Source organism: Erythrolamprus reginae, chromosome 1 (assembly GCF_031021105.1).
Source record: "Erythrolamprus reginae isolate rEryReg1 chromosome 1, rEryReg1.hap1, whole genome shotgun sequence".
NCBI lineage: Eukaryota > Metazoa > Chordata > Lepidosauria > Squamata > Dipsadidae > Erythrolamprus > Erythrolamprus reginae.
In genome coordinates, this window is record NC_091950.1 from 43,347,191 (window position 1) to 43,374,653 (window position 27,463).

General features: G+C 40.3%; 1 protein-coding gene across 4 annotated transcripts in view; it reads left to right on the plus strand.

Annotated features, from left to right (window-relative positions):
* SYNE2 (spectrin repeat containing nuclear envelope protein 2) overlaps window positions 1–27,463 on the plus strand; it is a 319,436-nt gene that overhangs the window by 236,717 nt on the left and 55,256 nt on the right. For all 4 annotated transcript variants that reach the window (XM_070750996.1, XM_070751014.1, XM_070751005.1 and 1 more), the window contains 8 exons: window positions 4,521–4,654; window positions 5,550–5,742; window positions 11,602–11,781; window positions 12,345–12,467; window positions 16,654–16,808; window positions 22,233–22,380; window positions 22,529–22,623; window positions 25,159–25,393. In XM_070750996.1, the coding sequence (XP_070607097.1) occupies window positions 4,521–4,654; window positions 5,550–5,742; window positions 11,602–11,781; window positions 12,345–12,467; window positions 16,654–16,808; window positions 22,233–22,380; window positions 22,529–22,623; window positions 25,159–25,393 (1,263 nt within the window). The remainder of the gene's footprint in view (window positions 1–4,520; window positions 4,655–5,549; window positions 5,743–11,601; window positions 11,782–12,344; window positions 12,468–16,653; window positions 16,809–22,232; window positions 22,381–22,528; window positions 22,624–25,158; window positions 25,394–27,463) is intronic.

Consider the following 27,463-nt stretch of genomic DNA (forward strand, 5'->3'; position numbering starts at 1 on the left):
CTGGCTATCGGCGCTTTTGAGCTGAGTCCGGAAGAGAATTCACTCCCGGACTCAGCTCGAAAGCGCCGATAGCCAGCGCGGAGGAGCCGTTCCCTAGCGCTGGCTATCGGCGCTTTTGAGCTGAGTCCGGAAGAGAATTCGCTCCCGGACTCAGCTCGAAAGCGCCGATAGCCAGCGCGGAGGAGCCGTTCCCTAGCGCTGGCTATCGGCGCTTTTGAGCTGAGTCCGGAAGAGAATTCACTCCCGGACTCAGCTCGAAAGCGCCGATAGCCAGCGCGGAGGAGCCGTTCCCTAGCGCTGGCTATCGGCGCTTTTGAGCTGAGTCCGGAAGAGAATTCGCTCCCGGACTCAGCTCGAAAGCGCCGAGAGCCAGCGCGGAGGAGCCGAAGATTGGGGGCGGCGCGGCTATTTTAAAATGTCGCCGCCGGCATGGGGAGCTTGCCAGCACCCCCCGGACCCCCAACCCGGGTTTGGGGGGCTGCTAGGAAGCCCCCCATGCCGGCGGCAAACAGCCGCGCCGCCCCCAATCTTCGGTTCCTCGCTAGCGCTGTGGGAGTAAAAACACCATCTGCACATGCGCAGATGGTGTTTTTACTTCCGCAGCGCTACTTCGCGAAAACCCGCTCGTTGCGGGGGGTCCTGGAACGGAACCCTCGCAACGAGCGGGGGATCACTGTACACCATTTTTGGCTATGGACAGTATCACAAGCCTTCTCTTAACACTTTAACCCACTAAATTACCATTTCCCATTCCCTTAACAACCATTTACTCACCATTATTACTGGTACTCACCACTGAATAAGGCATTTAGTGATCCTGATATTTATAAACATAATTATTTATTAACAATAATTATTTTTTTTGTTATTTATTTGCAAAAATTATTAGTTTGGCAATGATGTATGACGTCATCGGATGGGAAAAACCGTGGTATAGGGAAAAAACCGCGAAGTATTTTTTAATTAATATTTTTTGAAAAACCGTGGTATAGGCTATTCGCGAAGTTCGAACCCGCGAAAATCGAGGGAACACTGTACATTAAGCGCAAAACCTCCAAACCTATATCCCTCTTCCATTCCACCTCCACTTGTCTACACCCCAACAAGTCCACCTCAGCCACTACCCATACCACAAAGACAGACCAAGTCTTCTCCAGACATCCCCACTCTTGTCAAAGATGCAATGTAGCATGAACAAAAATGCCATCCTCTTCGGCCTTGAAGAAAATGATGAACCTGATATAATAAAAATATGAAACATTAGATGTGGTAGATAAATCCACAGTAACTGAATTTAAACATGCCTGGGATAAACATATATCCATCCTAAGATAAAATACAGAAAATAGTTTAAGGGCAGACTAGATGGACCATGAGATCTTTTTCTGCCGTCAGACTTCTATATTTCTATGTTTCATTATTCGACAAAACATCACTTCTCTCATACAATCTACCCAGAAGACATATTAGAAGTCTCCAGAAATGGACCAGAGCATAAGTACAGTGATGGTTCAGTGACACCACGTTTCTGCAGCGTGGTCTGCAAAAATGAACCTACAAAACAGCTTTTCATCAAGATCATCAACCTCATAGCCAGAAACAGCATCACTTACAACAAACTCAGATCCAGATTCTTTTTGCCAATGTGTAAGACAGATCATTTGTTGGTTGAAATTTGAAGTTGCCAGTTATCAGACCATTGTGATACATGGTTTAGGTCTTTTTGAACGGTAGAAGTGTTGTCGGTGGTGTTGAATAGTTTAACAATGTCAGCAAAGAGAACACAGTTACTTATAATATGATCACTAAGCTTGTTTATGTAAAGAATGAATAGTGTTGGTCCTAGAACACTGCCTTGAGGGACATCATTGTTGACAGATACAGGATTTGATAGGGCACTTCCTATTTTAACCATTTGTTGTCTGTTTGACAAGAACACAGTTAATCATGAAGGAGACTAGATATGCCATAACATTTCAGTTTTCGAAGTAGTTTGTCATGTACTAAATCAAAGGCTTTACAAAAGTCTATGTAAATTGCATCTCTTGCTTTACCTTGATCGAGTTGTGAAGTCCATAGGTTTTTGCTGTATAGGAATTGCAGGTTAGAGGATAATTTTTTTCTGAAACCAAATTGTTTGTTAGAGAGTAGGTTGTTACTTTCTAGGTGAAGGGTGATGGAATGATTTATGATTGATTCCATGACTTTGCAGGTGATGCAACATAAAGAGATTAGTCTGTAATTTTCAACGTTACTTGGATCTCCTTTTTTGAAGATAGGGATGACTATGGCTAGTGACCATAATTTTGCATTAATTAGTTTGCATTTAAAATCAGCAGTGGATGATATTGAGGAAGAAAGAGGCGTGCATACCTAGTTTTGGGTGATGAGGGATTGGTTTTGGGTGATGGGTGGTTGGATGGTGGATTGTGGGACTTAGTTTTGATGGAGTTAGTGTGGTAGCTGATGTACAGGTCAGTATATCTTTGATCTTGAAGTCTTTTAAGATCTACTCAGAATGCACAGTGGATTCGTTGTAGGATGGATAGGTCAGGCCATGAGCAAAATTTTCTGGGATTGGTGTCATTTCTGCTAATAGAGTTTATAGTATGGATAAATTTGTGTTTGATGGATTCATCCTTGCAAACTACTCTACAGAATTGTGGGGTCACTAAACCATCTCTATACTTGAACTCAGGACATCTCTAGAAAGTTCAATGATTTCTTTGGGGGAGATTGTTAGTTCTATAATTTTGTGAACCTGTAAGATATCAGGTTCATCAGTGACCTGCAGCCCAAATAAGATAGCATTATTATGCTTCTGTTCATGCTTTGATGAGTAAAGATATATTGTTTGGATGGTTGGTAGATGTATGTGGTTGTGCATGAGATTGAGGTAGTGGTTGTTGAGCTTGGGGTGTTGGCTATTGTATTGGAATATGATTTTGAACAATTGAATTTTCACTTATCTGTGCTGTAATTCTTGTATCCAGTGCTTCTAAACATGCTTCCATGTGTGCTTCTATGTTTGTTTTATGGTTGTTTCCAAGGATTTGAATCTATCAGACATGGTAATTAGTTTATCCAGTAGTAGTAAATATGATGTACAAAAATAAGGAAATGTGGTAGTTGTGAGAAAAGTGGCTGTTTGTTTAGGCAGGTATTGTGGGCATAATTTGACCAAATGCAGCATTTTTTAAATTCATCATACTCTTTGATGATTTTATTACATTTACAGCATATGTCGTCATTGGTAGAGATGTCTTCATTTTGTGGGTGCTTGATTGTGGAGCTTTTTGAGGGTTTTTTGAGCATGGTTAATAATCAAATATCAAATTGATTAATATCAGTAATCAGTCAATATCTAATAATATTAATTATACAATAATTAATGTATAGCTACCAAATTAATTAAATAATGTGTGAATAGTTAATAGAACTTAACCAATCAAATAGCCAATAAAATTGTTGATTTATACTGTATAATTAATTGATAATATATAATCAATCATATGATAAATCAGGCTAATCAAATTATTGAATAATATAATCAATCTGCATCAATCTGCGATTAATCAAAGGCAAATAACATGCAAGGCTTAGCAAGCAAGAAAACCAGGCTTTTAAAAGGCAGAATTCAGTGTGTAACCAAAATTCCTTTCCATTGCAACTGTAGTTTGTAATGTAGATTGTGTTGATTTACTACTGGCAATTCACTACTGGCACTTATCTGCTTTATTGTCAGGCTAGGAATGTTAACTTCCCCACTGAGGCAAAATCTTAAGGGATGGAAGAGAGAAAAATCCTTTCGCTTTTAAAGCAGCTTCTCCATTTTTACTCTGCCTAAATTCAATCCAGTCTAAAGTGATTTGTGGGAGTTAGAAGCAGTTGAGTGTTCCTCCCACATACTGTATTTCTCCAGTTTGAAATTAAATAGCAGGATTGATTTATACAAGATCTAAAAACCAGAGAACGAGCATCAAGAACAAACCCTGATGCTTGATCCTGCTTGGGGTAGAAAGCATCAATCATGATTTTACAGATGAAATAAAACAACACACTACAATTTCCTCCCACTTGGGAAAAGAGAAAATGATGTGCAATGAGCAATATGAGAGGAAGCATAAACCAGCATCCTTTAGGGTTTATCTATAGAGAGCTCTGGAGAGCTAATCTGTAATGAGAATTGTACTCCGTTAGTCTCAGGACTATCAACTTGGGAATAGTAGCACATATTTTTTGTACAAAATTAGTTTTCTCGCTACATTTCTAACCCAAAGGATCAGGAGGTGAGAAGATGTTTTCCAAGCCTCCTGAAGTCTGGAAGACCCCCCCCCCCCACACACAACTTTTGTCAATCTAGAAAGGTATACTTACCAATGGCAACCTTGTCACAACCCACACCCTGCTAAATTGGTGAAAATATCCTGTCTTGGAAGGATGGATATAAGGTACTGTACCAATAACCATCTCAAGCATCATCATATTTGTAACTAATTAAGTGGCATTTCTTTCCACAGTCTCTTCAAGATAAAACTGAGGGAAACAAAGAAATCTGGGCTAGGCTCCAGACTGCTGTTGATAACCTGAAGAAAGTGTGTGATCCCTCATTCTCAGAGATTATTGAACAGAAACATGAAGAGGCACGTACAAGGTACAATATTTTTTTTTCCTTTCACCATTTAGAAATCTGACTTCAAAAATTATTTCTGGCTAATAAAATTGCAGTTATTGCCAGCAGACATAAGATAGTGTTTAATTTATATAGAAGATTAATAGAATGGTTTTAATTTGGTCATCCTTATCCTTTAGGGACAGTGTGATTGTGTGAATCACTTTAGTTTATTCTGCACTGTGCTGATCGCCGCTGTTTATCTACATTTTTGCAATTATAGCCTTCTTGGGTTGAAAAATAAGAAAACTTTTTTTTTAAAAAGGACCTGATTATTATTATTATTATTATTATTATTATTATTATTATTATTATTGTTGTTGTTGTTGTTGTTGTTATTGTTATTATTCACATAACATTAACAGACAGGTTGTATATTGTTCAGATAAGGAGAAGGTGCACCATTGCCTTCTTCAAGATGGACAGCACCAACCATCTCATGAGGCAGGCTATTCATGAGCTGAGAATTGAGATACAGTATCTTCTTTGAAACTATCATTGGGCTCAGGAGACAGAATCTACAACTACTGTATATTGGTTAGGTTCCCTCCACAATATTACTCGTGTGGGAAGAAATCCTGTGCTTGTTCCATCATTGCCTACAATTTGACCAGAAACATCATAAGGGAAATGGGAAGGCATTGGAGGAAGGAAAAATGTATCTTCTTTGGAAATTGAAGTTTCCCTCTGAAAGGCATTCATCTTTCAAAGAGACCTTAGAGGCTTATTGGAGTTTAAGTAGAAATGTTTTCAGCCTCCAGAACAAATTGCTTAATTCTGTTATTACAAATAAATCAGTGGATTTTGTTTTCTCATATTTTAAAAAAAAGCTGAGTAAATTGCTTGATCTTGTGTTCCCTTTTTATATCTTTTTTAGGTGGATCTTGACAAACAAAAATATTGAAGAAGAACTACAGAAAGCTCATGCACATTTGCACTTGTGGGAATTCTATACAGAGATTTCAGCAAAACTAGACAATTATGAAGAACAATATGATTCCCAGTTGATGCCTGATGCACTTTCAAGCTGCACAATGGATTTTCTTAAGGAGAAAGCAGAGAATATAAAAGTAAGGATGGAAGAATGTAAGAAGAAGTCGATGTTTCTTTTGCCCTGACTTGAAAAAGAGGCCAGCAAGGTTGCTGCCCTCACGTAAGAGCAGGAACAGCAGTATCTGCTTTTGTTGGAGTAGTGAGTAGCAGGGAAGGGGACTGTTCCCCTTCTCTGCTGCCTCCTTCTTATGTCCCTCCCAAGTATGAGTCCCTTGCTGCCAACCCACCACAGACATCATCTGAGCACCATTGTCATCTCTAAAGCTTTTGCAGCAGCGCTTTCCAACATGCATGGTGGTAATTCATTCATCAAACATGTATAGAATAGTAGTAGTTTGTATAAACAAAACTTAAGTAAAAAGTAACGATAAAAGAGGACAATAGGACAGTAGGACAGGGACGGTAGGCACAGTGGTGTGTTTATGCACACCCCTTACACACCTGTTGACTGTAGACAATCTAAGGTTAAAGTTCTTGGGGTTTGGGGAAGAAACTACAGAGTCGGGTAGTGCATTCCAGGCATTGATCACTCTATTGCTGAAGTCGCATTTTCTGCAGTTGAGCTTGGAGCGGTTTACATTACGTTTGAATCTGTTATGTGCTTGTGTATTGCTGGGGTTGAAGGTAAAGTAGTCATTAACAGGAAGGATATTTTGGTATATGATTTTATGAACTATATTTAGATCAAATCGGAAGTTGTATATTGTCTATTCCCAGTATTTCAAGTCTGGTGGAATAAGGTATTTTGTTGCAAGTGGAGGAGTGGATGAATATCTTCCTTGTAGATATTTCCTATCAGATTAATGTTTTACTGAAATGAAAGACAAGAAAACCTTGGCCCTGTTCTTTCCAGCAGGCCTAGGAGGCATCCAGCCCTGTTCACTAGTAGGCCAGTTGGAATCCTAGAGTTCATTGACTTCACCCAGGTCCCTCTTCCATAAAAATCAAACGTTTGCATAGAGAAGGGCTTGTATTTTTCCACTGAAACCTGCTTTCCTGCCAGATATATTTGGTTGAGTTTCATGCTGCTTCAGCAGCACAATGATCTCAAGTTCATGTTCAGATGTAAAATATAATTGTAGGGCTATCTTAAGGCTAAAATAATCCATCACTTCATGTTTCAAAGTAACCAGCTAGTTGCATTTATAAAGCTAACCGGCTTAGAGGATCTCCCAGCATATGCCAAAACTTGACTGTCCGTAGATACCAAATATCTCAATTTCCAATTTGATTGGAATTCTGTTGATTTGTTTCAACAACAAAACAACTTGGCCAAAAATAGTATTTGATCAAAACTAAAACTTCCGTGTGTCCTGTGCATTGCCCTAATGCAATTTAAATTTTTATATGAAAAATTGTGGTCATGAAGATCACAAAACACAATGTATTATCCTTTTCTGGTCCTATTTTAGACTTCTGTTACTAGCTTTGCAAAACCGTAAATTCACTTTTGAGATACAAAATAGCACTCACCTACTACTAGCACTACTCTCAAAAAAATACTGATGATATTAAAGCATGATGAAGGAAACAAAATCCATTTTTATTATAAAAAATGTTCATTACAATTTATTTCTACAAAGGTGATTCAAAGAAAATTAAAGTACAACAGAACAGCTGTGTTTTAAATGTCTTGGATCAAATCCTTGAGTTAGTAAAGACTTGCCAGATGAATAATTATTCCAGTTTCACCCTGTTGTGTATCAAGGTTATCTGTACTTTCCAAAGAACATGTGCTTTCAAAAAAGAAGTTCAATCTATAGGTGGAGGGAAACAAAAAGCAATGCTCTTTTCCCACAAATGTCTGAATTGGGAATAAGAATTCCCAAACCTCTCTTCTCATCCTACTTACAGTCTTTTTGGACTGTTGCCTTCTGGCAGAAAATACCAAACAATTAAAACTCGGATCGCACATTTTTTTAATAGTTTTTATCCCAGAGCTATAATTGCACTTAACAATGAACGAAAGGGTCACCATCAGTGAGTTGTGGGACAGTACTGCTTGGTTTGTTGTGTAGATGTTTGGGTGGGGGATTTGTGGTAGGTGGGAGCATGTTTTTAGGATTGTTATATGTGTTGGGACTGGTCTTTGGACATTATATGAATTTTGTATGGGTATACATTCATTGACAATAATAAAGCAATTAAATAAAGTAATTAAATTAAACCCCTGGTGGCTAATAAATCTGCACCTACCATTTTTACCAAGGAATTCAATTCAATAGTCCAAGCCGAAGACATTTCAGCTGATTCTGAGTGCTTACCTCTATTACAACTTTCTTCTGCGCCAAGATCTTTGGCCTTTGAACTAAAAAAAAGTGTGTACAGTAGTATTTGCAAAATCAGAACCAGCCCACCTGCATTTTATATCAATTTAACAGATCTATACTGTAGGGGAAAATATTTCAGACTTTTCCTCTGTAATACAGTAAAAAGTAGTAACACAGCAGTAGAAATGCTTCTGCTGTGTTATAATAATAGAGAAGCAGCTTTCTACAATATAATTCCATGACTCTGGACAACAGTTTAAAAAAAAGAAAGATAATTTTGTCAAAGAAGAAGCAATTGGTAAAGCCATCTGGTGTTAATAGTCGTTCCTCCGCCCCACCACCTAACAAAAAATAACAGTGGAGAGCTAAACAATTCTTCTTTTATAAAGAGTAATTCTAAAGAAGAACTCTAATGGATGGGGATGATTCTTTCTTTTTTCTTTTTTTCTTTTTCATTTTCTTTTCAGTTGTGAATGACTATTAAGACTCTGTTGGACCACTTGTTGTGCTTTTAAGCCTAATCTTTTTTTCCCCTGCGAACAGTTTTAGCTGAGGTTGAGGATTTTAGGGTAAAGTTCTTTGCATTTTTGCAAATGGTTAGAAAAGTGTGCGTGGCCTTAATAAATTGCTCAGGAAGCCTAATGTGAAGAAATTAAAATGGACCCCTTTGGAGCAAGGAACTCATTTAGCCTGAAAAGCAGCAGTGACAAGGGGGGAAAAGCTTAGGAAGCCAGGCAAGCATCAGTCCTATTGGCAAAATTTGTCGTTAATGGTAGTAAATTAGCATTTCCTACTTATTTGATGCCCATTAACTACAAAGCTGTGATTCTCATTCTCAAAAGCATGATTTTTAGGTAGCTGGTGTTAAATGGAAATGGTATTAAATTATATACTTCGGATGAGGTGATCTTCAATTGAATTTCCCCCTCCCTTTCCATAAAATAGACTTACCAAGTTACAGTTTTCTGAATTTTCTTTGCTCATCATATACAGTCAGCAAGTTAAAAGGAATTAAGTATCCCAATAATGTTCAGGATTGAAGATCAGGGGCCTCATCATTCTGGTTAATTTAGGCTTTATGTGAAGGCCTTCTTACTATTTTTCAGAAGATATAGTGGTTTTGTTCAAATATACCCTCTACCAGAATTAAGGAAGCATGGCTTTTCGGCGTGATGGTGGATTTGCAAATGGTGACTGTCTAATTTATTGTCTGAATGGTGTTTTAATGCGGTTCAGGTGAGTCTGTGAGCAAATTCATGAATCAGATAACTAAGAAGCAGCAAAGGTGATAGGACTTTTTGAGTTCTGAGGCCTGATCCCTCCAATTCGTTACCTATAAAGATAACCATCCCAAACGCTCTGCATGTATATACCTCAAATCAGTTGCACTTTATTGAGGTATCTTCTGGTTTGGTTACCATGCTATAATCTCCTCATTACAAGAATGTCATATCTAGAAAATGCAGTATAGGAATAAGATTGGATATTTCCCTGATCTAATTTTTGAAGCTCAGACCCTTTCCACTTTAAAAAATCTACTGATGAAGTTGCATAACATTCTCCACACCTCTATTCTGTAGACCTACCATGTTCAATGTGTCTTATTCCTCAATTAGCACACTCTAGAGCAGTGTTTCCCAACCTTTTTTGAGCCGCGGCACATTATTCATATTTTCAAAATCCTGGGGAACACTGAAAGGGGGCGGGGCGGGGGGGCGGGCTAAAGAAAAGTTTGGACAAAAAAAACCTCTCTCTTTCTCCCTTTCGCTCTATTTCTCCCTCTTTCTCTCTTTTCCTTCCTTCCCTTCTTTCTCTCTCTCCATCCCTCTTTCTTTCTTCCTCTCTTTTTTGCTCTCTTTCTCTCTCCCTCCTTCCCTTCCTCTATGTCTTTCTCTCTCCCTTGCTCTCTCTCTCTCTGTCTCTCTTGCTATCTCTTTCTTGCTTTTTTCTCTCTCTGTTGCTCTCTCTCTCTCTTTCACTGTCTTGCTATATGTCTCTTTCTTTCTCTTTGCCTCTCTTTCTCTCTCTCTTTCTTTCTCTCTCTTTCTCTCTCTCTGTCTCTCTTGCTATGTCTCTCTTTCTCTTTCTCTCTCTGTGCCTCTCTTGCTAAGTCTCTCTTTTTCTCTTGCTATGTCTCTCTTTTTCTCTCTCTCTCTGCCTCTCTTGCTATGTCTCTCTTTCTCTCTCTCTTTCTCTATCTCTCTTTCTCTGCCTCTCTTGCTGTCTCTCTTTCTTGCTCTGTCTCTGTCTCTCTTTCTCTGCCTCTCTTGCTATGTCTCTTTTTTCTCTCTCTCTGCCTCTCTTGCTATGTCTCTCTTTCTCTCTCTCTTTCTCTATCTCTCTTTCTCTGCCTCTCTTGCTATGGCTCTCTTTCTCTCTCTCTCTGCCTCTCTTATATGTCTCTCTTTCTTTCTCTCTCTCTCTCAGCTGACTGCAAGCGGGAGCCCTGACGGCGGCAGCTGGACGTGCTGCTGGACACTGTATATGCCAGGCCCGCAGCGCCAGCATGTACGACGTCCGGCAGCACGTCCAACCGCCACCGTCAGGGATCCTGCTTGCAGTCAGCTGAGAGAGAGAGAAAGAGAGCGCTCCCTCTCGCCGCCGCCATCTCCCCGCGACTGCCTGTGGCCGCTGCGGCCACCCCCCCCCCCCGCTCCCATTGCCAGTGCCGTCCCGCCGGGCCACAAAGGACACTTGCCGTCGATGCCAGAGAAGCTCCAGCTGGGCGGGGCGCTGCCGGTACTTCCGTCCTGAGGCTCCCGCTCGCAGCTGTCCCCCGGCTCCTACTCGATGCCGCGGTTTTCGGCGCTCTCCTGCTGGGCCCCAAAGAAGGAAGGCGGGAAAAAGGCGCGAAGAATGGAGCTCTCCTTCTTCCTGCCTTCCTTCTTTGGGGCGCAGCAGGAGAGCGCCGAAAACCGCGGCATCGAGTAGGAGCCGGGGGACAGCTGCGAGCGGTAGCCCCAGGACGGAAGTACCGGCAGCGTCCCGCCCAGCTGGAGCTTGGCGGCACACCTGGCCATGTCTCGCGGCACACTAATGTGCCGCGGCATACCGGTTGGGAAACGCTGCTCTGGAGCAGGGTTGTCAAACTCATGGCCCTTGGGCTGGATGCGTCAAGCATTGGCCACGCCCCCCATTTAGCAAAGGGTGGGGAAAGTCCTAATATGTCACATGATGCTGTTGTGACAACATAAGTTTAACTTTCCAGTTTAAGTTTATAAAGACTGTTTATATTTGCTATTACCATTGTTATTGTAACATTGTTTTGAATTATAAAATCCTAGGATAAAGTTGGGCACATTTTTTCAGCTACATGTATCAGTTTTAGCACTGGATTTATAGCACAGAACACTGCCGCAATGGAATCTAAGATCTAATTATTGAGATCTTTGTAATATTCACAAACCTCAGCTGCATTATATGAATGTTCTTGATGTCTTTAGTGTCAACAGCTGTGAAAATTCAGGGCTTGAAAATGAGCATAGACAAAATAGAGTAAGAGTTAGATTAATAGTTCACTATTCCAGTGCCTCCTGGTAATCAAATATAATCTTAGTTCTAGGGTCTTGCATTACTTCTTCTTAGGTATAATTCCTCTATTTTTAGAGATTGCAACTTGACCTTCAAGACATCAAAGAATATTATCTTCAGGCTTCTGAATCAAGCGATAGTATCACTCAGTTGGCTGAATCAGAAACACAGGACCTTCTTCAGGAGAAAGCCCAGCCACTTCAAAGGATCTCCTATCTGGAAAAGATGCTACAGATGAAAGCAGATGTTTATCAAGTACTGCTAATTGTTTGATATAAGCATTTTCAGAAGACAGTGGGGTGTTGTATAATTTTCCTGAATGTTGTATTTAGAAAATAATACTGTATTTCATTTCATTGGGTTCTCCACACTTTTGATATAATGGGCCACCCTGGAATTTTGAGAATGTATTCTGAGCTGTCCCTGCTCATTTATATTTTTTTCAAAAAGCCATCATTCGGAGAGAAATATGAGATTGAAAGTTGGTGTTTCATATATAGCAAGCTAGCTACTAATAATGGGTTTTTTTAAAGATAAAAAGTCAGGTGGCAGCTACATAGGGAAGATATATAGGCATGCTGACATGTCGGAGACTGCAAATTAATTGTCAGGGCAGTAGATAATTCAAGGTTCTATGTGAGATGCAAAATTTAGTCTTTTCAATTTTTGTTTACATCTTAAAGTATTAACTCTCTGGTTTACAGCCACAGCCCATTTTATTTCTGTTACTTGCCATTTTTTTCAGGTAAACTATATTTTTGAAACTATATGCTAAATCAGACACAATACCAGTATTTCATAATTCTTTCTTCCCTCAGTATGGTCTTTTACAACTGGAGAGTTTTGGGAATTCCTTGGAAAAACTGGAAAACCACGTTAAAATTTCCACAGAAATACTGGACAATTCATTTGAAAACAATAGAAATTTGGAGCTACTCGTGGTAAGCCTGTGTTTATAGTAGTATACAATTAGGATAGTTAAGGCAATGAATTATTTCCTGAGTGTTTTGAACTCTAACTCCCATCAATCCCAGGCAGAATGACATAATCAGAACGTATTTTGGGAGTTAAAATTAAAAATATATGAAAGACACCAGGTTGCAAAACAGATACAGATACAGATTAACAGAGTTGGAAGGGATCTTGTAGGTCATCTAGTACAACCCCCCACCCAAGCATGAGACCCTACACTATTTCTGAAAAATGGCAGTCCAATCTCTTCCTGAAAGTCTCAAGTGATGAAGTTCCCAAATTTCTGAATGCAAGCTGTTCCATTGGTTGATTGTTTATTATTTATTTATTTATTTTGTCCAATACACAATGAGGGTTTTAGTGGGTATATATCTATATACACATAGTAAAATACATGATGAAGGTTATAGAGGAGATACTCATAGTAAAATGTATCTCTGAAAGAATAGAAAAGAAGATATAGTAATAGAACATATCAATGAAAGAGTAGAAGAGATATAGGAATAGAAGAAAGGTATAGGAGATATAGAAGAGCAATAGGACAGGGGACGGAAGGCACTCTAGTGCACTTGTATTCGCCCCTTACTGACCTCTTAGGAATCTGGATAGGTCAACCGTAGATAATCTAAGGATAAAGTGTTGCGGGTTTGGGGATGACACTATGGAGTCTGGTAATGAGTTCCACGCTTCGACAACTTGGTTACTGAAGTCATATATTTTACAGTCAAGTTTGGAGCGGTTAATATTAAGTTTAAATCTGTTGTGTGCTCTTTTGTTTTTGTGGTTGAAGCTGAAGTAGTCGCTGACAGGCAGGATGTTGTAGCATATGATCTTGTAGGCAATACTTAGATCTTAAGGGGTCTTAGTTCTAAACTTTCTAGGCCCAGGATTGAAAGTCTAGTCTCATAGGGTATTCTATTTCGAGTGGAGGAGTGAAGGGCTCTTCTGGTGAAGTATCTTTGGACATTTTCAAGGGTGTTAATGTCTGAGATGCGATATGGGTTCCAAACAGATGAACTGTATTCGAGGATGGGTCTGGCAAAAGTTTTGTAAGCTCTGGTAAGTAGTGTGAGATTGCCAGAGCAGAAGCTTCGTAGGATTAGGTTTACAACTCTTGAAGCCTTCTTGGCTATATTGTTGCAGTGGGCTTTGGCATTTAAATCTTTTGTTATTAGTATACCTAGGTCTTTAACCGAGTGGGGATTATCTCACTGTCAGAAAATTTCTTCTTATTTCCAGGTTGAATCTTTCCTTATTCAGTTTCCGCCCCGAGTCTACGGAGAGGGGCAGCATACAAAATAAATAAATAAATAAAATAAATAAATAAATATTATTCCTTGTCTGTCCTTCAGGTGCTTTGGAAAATAACATAACCCCTTCCTCTCTCTGGCAGCCCCTCAAATATTGGAACATTGCTCTCATGTCTGTCCTGGTCTTCTCTTCATTATACCAGCTATGCCAATTCCTGTAACTGTTCTTCATATGTTTTAGTCTCCAGTCCCCTAATTATCCTGGTCGCTCTTCTCTGCACTTTTTCCAGAGTTTCAACATACTTTTTATCATGTAATGACCAAAACTGGATGCAATACTATAGGTGTGGTCTTACTAAGACTTTATAAAGTGGTGTTAGTACCTCACTTGATCTTGATTATATCTCTCTGTTAATGCAATTTAGGATTGCATTGGATTTTTTGGCTGCTGCTGCACAGTTAGCTGGTTGTCCACTAAGTCTCCAAGATCCCTCTCATAGTTACTGGTATTAAGCCTGGTTTCACTCAATCTATCTATATTTTTGGGGGGTTTGCTTTTTGCTTTTTACTTTTCTCTACATTGAATTTCATTTTGTTAGATAGGGCCCAATGTACAAGTCTGTCAAGATTCATCTGGATCTTGAAGCTATCTTCTAGGGCACTGATGGTGAATCTATGGCACACATGCCACAAGTGGCACACAGAGCCATATCTGCCAGCCATTGCTCTAGCTTAGCTCCAGTATGCATGTGAGTGCCAGCCAGCTGATTTTTGGCTCATCTGGAGGCTCTGGGAGGGAGTTTTCGGCTTATGGATGGCCTTGGTGGGGTGGGAAGGGGTATTTTACTCTCCCCAGGCTCTAGGGGAGAAAAACAGGCCTACTGGGCCCACTGGAAGTCAGAAAATGGACCATTTCCGGACTCCAGAGAAACTGGGGGGAGCCATTTTTGCCCTATCCAAACATTGAATCGCAGGTGTGGGCACTGGTGTGTGTGCAATAGCACACCTGTGCACACTTTAGGCACCTGAGGAAAAAAGTTTTGCCATCACTGTTCTAGTGTGTCACCTTAGTATCATCTGCAAATTTGGTATGTTCTCCTTCTATTCTCTCATCTGTTTACAAAGCTATTGAATAGTACTAGGCTTAAGATGGAACCTTGTGCTACCTTAGTGCTTACTTCCCTTCGTGTAGACTTAGACCCATTAAGGACTACTCATTGAGAACAGTTTGTCAGCCAGCTGCGAATCCATCTGGGGGTGATGCTATCTATCCTACTTTTTTCTAGCTTACTAAAAAGTAGGTTGTGGTCTACTTTGTCAAATGCCTTGCTGAAATCTAAGTATATTATGTCCACTATATTTTGATGGTCTACTAATTTAGTCACTATATGTTGAAGAATGGAATAAAATTGGTTTGGCATGATCTGTTTTTAACAAACCCGTGCTGACTGCTTGTTATTACTTTACTTGTTTCTAAATGTTAGGAGATCTTTTTTTAAATTATCTTTTCCAATATGTTCCTGGGTATTGATGTTAGGCTGATTGGTCTGTAGTTTTCTGGAACTGTTCCCCCCCCCTTTTTTTGAAGATGAAACTTTTGAAAGGCACCAATACTCAAGCAAAATGCCTTCCTTTCCTTAGTACACAGCATTCAGTTTCCTTAGCTTTTCCCCATTTCCTCCCCACTCCCAATTGCAACCATATCATTTGTACCCAAATGTGCATTTGTTTCCATGCCTAGATTGGATTGTGCATATTTCATTCTTTATTTACACATGGAACATGCCAAACTAGGTGTCACAGGCATAATTGTTACCTGACAGAGAACAGAATACATCTATAGTTCCTTGTGAGGCATGTTTTTACATGCTCTGTAATTCTGAAAGGGAATTTACAAAGAAGAGATCCTGCTTGGGACATGTAATTCAACAGTCCTGATGTACAAAGCTCAATTGTGGCCAGTTGTAATAACTTCATTAACCAAATTAGCATAAAATAGGACAACCTGTGACTACTATTCTGAACTATTCTGAAGGAAAGCAAGATATAAATAAGTCTATTCGTTGTAATGATATAATAATAATATAAGCTCTACTTTGTGTAGCAATGGCCAGATAGTAGATTTTGGTATTGGTGTTAAGGATTTCTGACTTTTGACCTGAAAATAAGTTTTGGATGTTTTTATTTTGTGTGAAAGTAGTTCATGTTCTGTTGAAATGTTTAAACCAAAATGTTTAAACCAAAATGATTAGGGGACTTGAAACCAAGACTTACGAAGAGAGATTGCGGGAACTGGGCATGGATAGCCTAGAGAAAAGGAGGGCCAGAGGGGACATGATAGATGTATACAGGTATATGAGGGGTTGCCACAGAGAGGAGGGGGGTCACTCTATTCTCCAGAGCACCAGAGGGCCGAACGAGGAACAATGGCTGGAAGCTGACCAAGGAGAGATTCAACCTAGAAGTAAGGAAGAACTTCCTGATGGTCAGAGCGATCAACCATTGGAACAACCTGCCTGAGGAGGTTGTGAACTCCCCAACTCTGGACACTTTCAAGAGGAGATTGGACTGCCACTTGGCCAGGGTGCTTTAGGATTCCTGCTCAGGCAGGGGGTTGAACTTGATGACCTGTATGGTCCCTTTCAACTCTAACAATAAATAAATAAATTCCTGGTTTCAAAATGATATTTACCCTTCCCTGATATTGCAAAGTAGTCTGAAAACTACTTTAATAGACAGTTATTGTGTTAATTTCTATGGTATGCAATGTTGTTTAGAGAGATCTGGAGGTTTTTGTTTCTCTTCGTGCAGTACATCAAAAGAAGTGATTTGCTCTTTTGGGTAACATTTGCAAGAAATCAAAGAAACATGATTTTCTAGTACTTAATTCATTTGTTCTTTTCAGAGCCAGTTATTGAGTCTCACATCTTTGTCTCCTGAAATGGAGAGGTTGAATGAAGTCAGCTTTAGACTGCCACTCTGTGACTTCACTGTAAAGAGATTACAAAATCTTAAGCGGCAGTGGACTCAGAAAACTGCTCTAGTTCTGGAGCAATGCAGGTAAAGAGGACTATTTTTTCATATTATAATATTAATTCTATCATAATAGTTTATAGTTTATATTTTGAACGGGTCCAAAGACGGGCTACAAGAATGGTGGAAGGTCTTAAGCATAAAACATATCAGGAAAGATTTAATGAACTCAATCTCTATAGTCTGGAGGACAGAAGGAAAAGGGGGGACATGATCGAAACATTTAAATATGTTAAAGGGTTAAATAAGGTCTAGAAGAGAAGTGTTTTTAATAGGAAAGTGAACACAAGAACAATGGGACACAATCTGAAGTTAATTGGGGGAAAGATCAAAAGCAACATGAGAAAATATTATTTTACTGAAAGAGTAGTAGATCCTTGGAACAAACTTCCAGCAGACATGGTAGATAAATCCACAGTAACTGAATTTAAACATGCCTGGGATAAACATACAGTAGTCCCTCACCTATCGCTGGTGTTACGTTCCAGACCTGGCCGCGATAGGTGAAATCCGCGATGGGGAATTTATCGACTGATAGTACTTATTTAAGTATTTATATTGTAATTGTTTGGTAAGTTTTCATTGTTTTAAGTGTTTATAAACCCTTCCCACACAGTATTTATTTTAGATACAGTATTTAAATACAGTATTTACAATTTTAGATATATATATATATATTTTTGAAAAACCTGCCGATCGAGTTTGGCGGGCTGTTTAAATCTGCCTATCGACTTCCTCAGAAACCCGCAATGAAGTGAAGCCACAGTAGGTGAAGCGCGGTATAGCGAGGAACTACTGTATATCCATCCTAAGATAAAATACAGAAAATAGTATAAGGGCAGACTGGATGGATCATGAGGTCTTTTTCTGCCTTCAGTCTTCTATGTTTCTATATCACTTTATATACAGTGGAACCCCGACATAAGAGCTGCTCTACTTAAGAGCAACTCGAGATAAGAGCTGGGAGGGGAGAGATATTTTTGTTCTACTTACAAGCCCAAATTCGAGATACAAGCGCCAAGGAGCTGTCTCCTGAAGCCAAACGCTAACTTCCGCGTTCGGCTTCAGGAGACAGCTGCGAAGCGGCGCACGTGTTTTAAAAGGTTGCAGCCGGCCTGGGGGGCTCGGGGGGGTGCTTGCAGCTTTCTTTCTTGCTCTTTTTCTTTCTCTCTTTTACCTTCCCTTCCTCTATTTCTTCTTTTCTTTCTCCTTCCCACCTTCTTCCCTCCCTCCCTCCCTTCACTCATTCCTCTTACTCTCCCCTTTCATAAGTTTCCTTGCTTCCTTCCTCTGTTCCTGTCCCTTCCCCCTTTCTTTCTTTCTTTCTTTCTTGCTTTCTTTCTTGCTCTTTTTCTTTCTCTCTTTTACCTTCCCTTCCTCTATTTCTTCTTTTCTTTCTCCTTCCCACCTTCTTCCCTCCCTCCCTTCACTCACTCCTCTCTTACTCTCCCCTTTCATAAGTTTCCTTGCTTCCTTCCTCTGTTCCTGTCCCTTCCCTCTTTCCTTCCTTCCTTCCCACCCTCCGTCCATTCATTCACCCATTCCTCTCTTGATCGCTTAAAGCCGGTCCCTGGTGCAAAAAGGGTTGGGGACCTCTGTCCTACAGGATTGGGTGGCAGAGAAGTTGAACATATGTAAATTTAAAAGTTTAAGAAAGTTTACAAGTTAAGTGAAAGAAACTTCATTATTCATTTATATGTACATGTACATTTCTTCATTAAAAACATGTCTTTCTGCATAATTTAGACTAACTTTGTGAGTTTTTTGAGGGCTGGAACCAATTAAAATTATTTACATTAATTCCTATGGGGAAAAGTCGTTCGAGATAAGAGCTGCTCGACTTAAGAGCCCAGGTCCGGAACGAATTAAACTCGTATCTCGAGGTACCACTGTATACCCAAAGTATTTAAAGTCTTGAAAGCTCTGTGACTAAACTATCGTATACTGTATATGTGATGTTTTCTTTCACAGCTATTTTCTATAAGCAGCCTTATTCATCTTTTTGTTTTGCTTGCAGTCAGTGGTAAGTTGCCTAATGAGTGACATGGTTCGGTTGTGGACTGCGTACTGGTAGTGGCCACGAGATTGTGCAATTTTCACGCAACCCCTCTGTTGGAAGTCCTATGGGCGCCATTATATTTTTTTGGTATTTTTTGCTTCGTGCACATGCGCAGAAGCAAAATCTTGTGAGGAGACGCAAGCGCACATGAGATTTCAGTGCATTTTGCCTCCTACGCATGCGCAGAAATGTGCGCGCTCACGCAACACAACTGAAACTGCATGTGCAGCGCACCGATAGTGGCAGTCGAAGCAATCCACCCCTGGTTGCAGTCTAGTAATCTTTACATGCAACACTCATGAAACAGATCCATGAAACAGGATTTTGGGAATCTGTTTTTGAATATATGAACTGCAGCCCAGTGAGTTGAAAGAAAAATGTAATAATATACAAGTGCTAGTGAAAGTTACACCAAGATGCCATGATTAACAACCATTGATAAACCTCCTTGTCCATGATATTAACTAAATTTCTTTAAACTCACCTAAGTCAGATGTTTTCAGATAGTTACCATGGATACTTGAAAAACCCTTCTATCTTCTACTTTTGAACTTTTTACAGATTTTATTTAATTTTAAAACAAAATTAATGGGAAACTGGCATGCTGCATGCAGAAAATTCTGTACAGTATCTCGAAGTCAAGCAAATAAAGTTCTTAACTCTCAGTCTTTGTTTATGAATGTATCCAGAGATGGGTTTCTACCAGTTTCATAACTCGGCATTGATATCACAGAGCCAGTTCTGTCGATGTCTCCGTGGGTGGTGCCACCTTTCGCAAGAGCCTTAAGACCCATCTATGTTGCCAGGCATGGGGCAGTAAGATCATGCCCCCCCTCTTTTTGACCATTAAATGTTATGTGTGGATGTGATTTAGTTAATTGACTGCTTTTTGATGTAATGGGATTTTAGCTGAGAGTTTTTAACTATTAGATTTGTACACATATTGTTATTGTATTGTATTTTGTGAGCCGCCCCGAGTCCTCCAAGAAGGGTGGCATACAAGCCTAATAAATTAATAATAATAATAATAATAATCATCATCATCATTATCTTGGATTTTGTGGGTGGCACCATCTTGGATTTTGATGTGCATGTGTAAAAGCTATATTTTAATTGCTGTGTACATGCATGTATGGTGTGACCCTGAGCAAACAAAAGGATCCAGAACCCACCCCTGAATGTATCCTTATGTACATCCCAAAACAAAATTAAGGTGGAATTTGATAATCTTTGGGACTGCCGAGTGTAGCAGAGAAAAGCAGTTCACTAATTTGCCTTTTAGTAAACTATTTTTTGACTGGTCATATCCTTTATAGTTGTCATTTTGGTTATAGACAGCTTTCCTCTTCATAGTAGTTATTTCCTTGAAGTGACTGTTATATACTATCAATGTTTTAACCCTCAAATATGAGAGATCTCTGATTTGACCTGTTTGCTAGTACCATTGCCTGACTTCCAGCAGCCTCCAAGTTATTCTTCCTCAGTGGTTGCTTTACGTTTCAGATTAGATTTACAGTCTTAATTCTCAGGCAACCTTTCACTACTTTATATACCCTATAAATATGGCGGGCTACAACTGGTGGCTGGAAGTGAGGAGAATTAGAATCTGTGTCATTGGGAAAGTACCAAGTAAAGGAAGGCTGTAGTAGAGATTTGTCTACAAGATCATGGATAATATATGTGAACTATAACAGGTACACTTCTTGAAGCCTATTGTGAGGCCTAACCCATCCCTCGAGTTGGAGACTTTGGCCTGCCACATAATAGGGTGTAAAATGTATTAGTACTGTGGGAATTTAAAAGGGGCGGTTGCATGAGGGGGAAGAGTACTAACCATAATAATTCCTTCTAGGTACTCAAGGTTATCCTTTCTTCAGCACCTGCCCAGAAGTTCATGGGTGGATTGGACACATTAACAGAATCAGAATGGACCGTGTGATGAACTTGTGGGTGTGGGAATAGGGGATGAACTTTAAATTGGGTGGAGAAACCCATGGGACTTCAGATTTGGGTTTCTCCAGTTGTGCTAACATGGTCTGTTAAATTGGAACTTTGAGAAAGGCCACGCTTCAGATTCTGATTTAATTCTCGAATGCTATTTGGAACGCTGATGTTGTACATACTCCTGATCAGTTGGAGGATGATGAAGATATTGAGGACTCGGATTCAGATAGTGTTTATGAAGTTAGTGGGGGGCCCGGGGTTACAGGTAGTAGAACAGGTGGGAGGCAAGCCACAGGATGGGGCTATGAGTTCAGGATCTAGTGAGGGAGAATCAGATGCTCGCTGGGTTAATCCTAAATTCAGAAGAATTCAGAAACGTAGAGAGCAAAGGTCTGGAAGAAGATATTAAGGAAAGGAATGGGTTAAATATTGTAGTGAGGTAATTGTCACGTCAGGGGGCTAGTGGAGAAGAAGGGTGGAGTTTCAACGTTGCTGAAAAGAAATATGGATGTGTTTTCGCCACGCTAAAGTATGCCAAGGTATTTTGTATTGTATTTAGTCAGTGCTGCTGTCTTTTTAAAAGCTATGTAGTTAGGAAATAAATCTTGTCTAAGTGAAGCAGGAAAAGGAATGTGAGAAATGCGGCAAAGAGAGAGATAATGGACCGAGTGATGTCTGGAATGTGTTGAAGTACAGGAGAGCAGAGAAATAAATGGAGTTGCTTTATTCATGAAATGATGCATTTAATGAGTGTTATTTGTAATTACTAAGTTTCAAGTTTCAAGTTTTATTGGATTTATATGCCGCCCCTCTCCGAAAACTCGGGGCGGCTAACAACAATCATGAAAATATACAATAAAATCCAATACTAAAAGCAAATTAAAACCCCTTAATATATAAAAACCAAACATACATACAAACATACCATGTATACAGTTGTAATGGCCTAGGGGGAGAAAAAAGTCTTAATTCCCCCATGCCTGGCGGCAGAGGTGGGTTTTAAGTAGCTTATGAAAGGCAAGGAGGGTGGGGGCAATTTTAATCTTTGGGGGGAGTTGGTTCCAGAGGGCCGGGGCCGCCACAGAGAAGGCTCTTCTCCTGGGTCCCGCCAAGCAGCATTGTTTAGTTGACGGGACCCGGAGAAGACCCACTCTGTGGGACCTAACTGGCCGCTGGGATTCGTGCGGCAGAAGGCGGTCCCTGAGGTAATCTGGTCCGGTGCCATGAAGGGCTTTATAGGTCATAACCAACACTTTGAATTGTGACCGGAAACTGATCAGCAACCAATGCAGACTGCGGAGTGTTGGTGTGACATGGGCATATAACTAAACTTCTACCAGAAACCAGAACAGCTGACACCTATAAGATTTAAGTTATTCATACATAATTTAACCCCCAACAAAGTCTGTGCTGAAGTTATTTCAGTTAATTTTTTTTTTTAATTGCAGCGAACTGCAGAAGCATCAATCAGATGACAAGAAATTTCTTCAGCAATGTCAGAATTGGGTACGGTTTCTAGAGAAAACGAAAGAGAGACTGAAAGAGAACATGCCTAGTACACTTGAGAAGCTACAAGAGCAGCAGAAAGAATATGAGGTGATGTTTCCAGATGTTTGGCCTTGATCCAAAGAATCGGGAGTTTGGTATTTTCAGTATCAGCTTTAAAGTCATATTCTTTCCACAGCTGATAGTCTTTCAGTTCATTGAACTATAATAACGATTAAATGTTATTCATTACTTACAGATACTACAAACAGAGATTTCTATTAATCAGCAAATTTTCAGTTGTCTTGTGTCAAAAGCTCTGAATATGTTGAAACCAGGAGAAGCAGAAAACAGGTAAAATACATGAGTTGATGGTGTACACCTTGGTTTTTATGGCTTTCGGTCAATCAATCATTTTTCAAAAAGTTAAAGCTGGGATTGCAGATAGTTCTCAATTTATGACTAGTTGTTCAGCAGTCACTCAAATGTTTCTCATGGACTTTCCAGGGGCTATTTAGAATCCAGATTTGAAGTTCCAATGCCCACCCACCCATAGTCACATGATTGCATTTGGCGCAAACTTCTCAGGTTGTGCCAGTGTGGCAACTCCTCCTTCTGTTTCCGCCCAGGTGGTGGACAAAGGATGATCTTGAACCTTTCAAAAGAATACTTTGTGGCTGTATCTTCTCCCTTATGAAAATAACCCTTCCCAAATCAGGCCTTCTACTGATAGTGTGGCAAGCCATTAATTTCCCCCCCAACTTCTGCGCCGGCTTGACACATAAATTGGGCATAGTCATATGGTGACCTACCTAATGAGTGACATGACTTATTGGCAAAGCCAAGACAGAAACTCAGATCTGATTTTAGACTTAAATAATATCCAGTGCAGCTAACACATCCATGGTGGAATAGGGGACTGCAGATCCCACCCAGCATCTTCTATTCATCCGTGTTGTTCTGCACTGTTCTATATAACAATTCCTATTGTTTCAAGTCTGTAATTTATTTATTTATTTATTCATTCATTCATTCATTCATTCATTCATTCATTTATTAGATTTGTATGCCACCCCTTTCCTACACTTGCTTACCTGGATGCCAGACCCACTGAATTTAAACTTTTAGGATGAGTGTCTTCACTTCTGCATGTACTATATACGCTGTATTCATATATACTTAATATCCTTAATAACAAATATCCTTAATAATATATTAAGTATATTTGCATATACGTAATCAGTTTTTTTCCAAAACAATTCAGTTCAGATTGTAAGATATACAATGCCTAGAATTTCAAAATAGCTGACAGATTCTTTCTGATAATTCTATAAATCAATATAATTGTTACTTAGCTTTCAGTATCTCTTCCTCATCATAATGAGGTAGAAAAGTCAGCTTTTCTATGGGTCACAAATTTCGTAAGCTCCAGTGTACATATGGGAGCTGAAATCCAAAACATCTAATGGAAACCTGGCTGTGTTATTTTTAAAATAACACAGTCTCCATTCCTGCTGACAAATCATGAAGTCAGTTCAGTTTATTTACAGTCCAAGACAAATAACTAAAAATACATTATTTTCTGTGTGTGCGTGCATATGTGTGTAGAAACACAAGCCTGAAACTGCTCATGATAAGAGCATAAGACATCTTCTATAAAGCAGAGCTATTCATAAAAAGTTTGCAACCTTCTTCTGAAAAGTAGTTGTAAAGAAGGAGTATGGTTACCTCGTGGGCATAAAAGAATCAGGCTTTCTAAGAATGAGTAGTATAAGTTTTATTTGCTATTGTGTGTAAGGGGGGCATTTTAGTAACACACTTTTACAGTTTCAACCTCCATATTTGTGCCTACAGAAGTGCAGTGTTCAACAACCTGGAGCGGATTTGGCATTCTTAGGTGGCCGTATTTTAAAGTGACATACAGTACCTGATAAATAGTACCCTGATCCAAAGCCATATTTATTTATTTATTTAATTTATTTATTAAATTTGTATGCCACCCCTCTCTGTAGACTCGGGGCGGCTCACAACAGTAATAGAAAAAAAACAAGAACAATGTACAATACAAATCTAATAATTAAAACTAAAAACCCATAATTTAAAAAACATGCATGCAACATACCATACATAAACAATATAGGCCTGGGGAAGTTATCTCAGTTCCCCCATGCCTGACGGCAGAGGTGGGTTTTAAGGAGTTTACGAAAGGCCAGGAGGGTGGGGGCAGTTCTAATCTCAGGGGGGAGCTGGTTCCCGAGGGTTGGGGCTGCCACAGAGAAGGCTCTTCCCCTGGGACCCGCCAAATGACATTGTTTAGTTGACGGGACCCAGAGAAGGCCAACTCTGTGGGATCTAATCGGTCGCTGGGATTCGTGCGGCAGAAGGCGGTCCCGGAGATATTCTGGTCCGATGCCATGAAGGGCTTTATAGATCATAACCAACACTTTGAATTGTGACCGGAAATTGATTGGCAACCAATGCAGACTGCGGAGTGTTGGTGTAACATGGGCATACCTTGGGAAGCCCATGATTGCTCGCGTAGCTGCATTCTGCACGATCTGAAGTTTCCGAACACTTTTCAAAGGTAGCCCCATGTAAAGAGCATTTCAGTAGTCGAATCTTGAGGTGATGAGGGCATGAGTGACTGTGAGCAATGAGTCCCGATCCAAATAGGGCCGCAACTGGTGCACCAGGCGAACTGGGCAAACGTCCCCCTCGCCACAGCTGAAAGATGGTTTTCTAATGTGAGCTGTGGATCGAGGAGGACGCCCAAGTTGTGTACCGTCTCTGAGGGGGTCAATAATTCCCCCCCAGGGTCTACAGTCTATATGTCTACAGTGTGATGGTGGCATATGATACTATATTAACATATCACTCTGGTTATTTCAGAACTGAGTTTATCTCCAGGCTCACTCTGCTGAAGGAGCAGTGGCAAAATGTAGTGCGAATGGCTCATCGGAAGAAGAGTGACATTGACAGCCTTGTAAAGCAGTGGCAAAAATTCACAACCTTACTGCAAGATCTCACAAAATTCCTCATGGACACAAACAGCTTCATAGTTGCCGTGAAGAGCCAGCAGAAGTATCGCTTGGATCAAATTAGGAACCTCAGTCACAAGTTCAAGGTTAGGCCTCTCACTCGCTATAATCCAGAGAAATCAACAATAGACCACATTAGCATATTTCTGGAAAATGAAAATCGGGTAGTAGATGTGTTTAGATTTATTTATTAATTAAATGAATATGCTCCCCATCTCACAATTCGAGGCAACTCTGGGTGACTTATAATGTAATAAACCAGGTATAAAAATGTAAATGCAGATTAAAATTATAAAAGATACAGACTAAAAGACTACAGATTTGGAGCAAAGCAGGCAGGGGTAGTACCTTCTCTGTCACTGCACCACCTCCAGCCTACAGTTTCTCCAACAGGACCACATGCCAACTGACAGAACCAGGTTTTAAGGCCATTCCTGAAGGCCAGCAGAGTGGGGGTAGATCTCACCTCCAGCAGAAAGATATTCCAAAGAGTAGAGGCCGTGGCAAAAAAGGCTCCTCCCTTGGACCTCACCAGCTGAAATTTCTTAGGTGATGGGGTCCACAGTAGTTCCCTTCTGCCAGAATGGGCCAATTCCCTCATGGGTGAGATGCTTCTTCATGTAATCAAGGCTCAGGCCATAAAGGTGATGACCAACATCTTGAATTCAACCTGGAACAAACTGGTAGCCTGTGCAGCTCCAGCAACAATAGGGTTACATGTACTACCCTAGAGGCCTCCAGAATTGTCTATGCTGCTGCATTCTGGACCAACTATAGCTTCTGAGTACTCTTTAAGGATAGCTCCATGTAGAGGACAATGTAATATTCCAAACAATACATGACCAGAGCTTGACTGACTATGTACAAAGCCTCTTGATCTGATCCAGAAACTGCATTTCATACTCATGTACCTCACTTATATTTCGTTCTTGTATAAATTATATTGATACAGTGGTCCCTTGACTTTCGCGGGGGATACGTTCCAAGACTGCCCGCAAAAGTCAAATTTCCATGAAATTGAGAAACTCCCTTCCTTCCTTCCTTCCTTCCTTCCTTCCTTCCTTCCTTCCTTCCTTCCTTCCTTCCTCCCCCTCCCTCCCTCCCTCCTCCATTACTGGTTTTACTTACACCCAGAATCCGCAGGGGAAACAGGGCGGCAAGCTGGGGGCTTTGCTGCGCTCGCTGCTGGCGTCTCCCATGGCAGTGGCAGCAGCAGCACTGGTGTTCAGGGTCAAGGCAGGGGAAGCTCAAGGCAAAAGGGATCCAGGCCAGGACTTGAAGCTGAGATTCCAGGCCGGTTAACTGGGAGGTCAGACGCTACCACTAAGGGAGACGGCGGGCGGCAGTAAGCGATGGCGGCGGGAACAGAGGCAGCCATGCCCTTTGGTGCTTGAGGTGACACTGAGCTGCGGGCGGAGGCTACTGGAGGGTTGTGATGGGCCCACCGCAAGCCATCCCCATGATTAACACGTGGTCCCCTGACCCAACAATGCCCTCAGCTCCTCCCTCCTCAGGCAAGTTAGGGTGATCTTGTCTGCCCGCAAGGCTCGGCTTCAAGTGGAGTATACCAATGCTCCAGGAATTAAAGGGGAGGGATCTGGAGGCTGGGGCGGAAGTGGGTTATACCACAGATTTTGAAAATCCATGGTATAGCCTTTCCACAAAAGTCAAACCCATGAACGTCAAGGGACCACTGTAGTTCAATTTAATGTTGAATTATTATAATTATTTATAATTCCAAATGTTGGATATTTTTTTTTACTGAACTGATCCTAAAAAAAATTATTTTAACATTGTTGACTATAGAATGGGTGTGTGTATAGATACAGTTTTTAAAATATACTGATTATTTTCTTTTTTATTTTAAAGCAGCTTCAGCACAATTTTATCTCTTAAAGTGGTATACTAGTAAAAAAACCTATTTTTCTTTTAAAATGAAATTGGCACTTTCCCAAAGCATGCGACTCATTACATAGATTGAATCTCTTGTCCCCAGGATTATACGTTTTGGGGGTAATACATCTTTAGGCATGGGTTTAAAGACTTGGCTATACCAGTGTAAGAGACTTATATTAGCAGCTGTCATCTCAGCTTCTTTCTGCCTCCTGTGGAATTGTGATAATAATAGATTTCTGGGAGTATCAGTATGTCTTTCA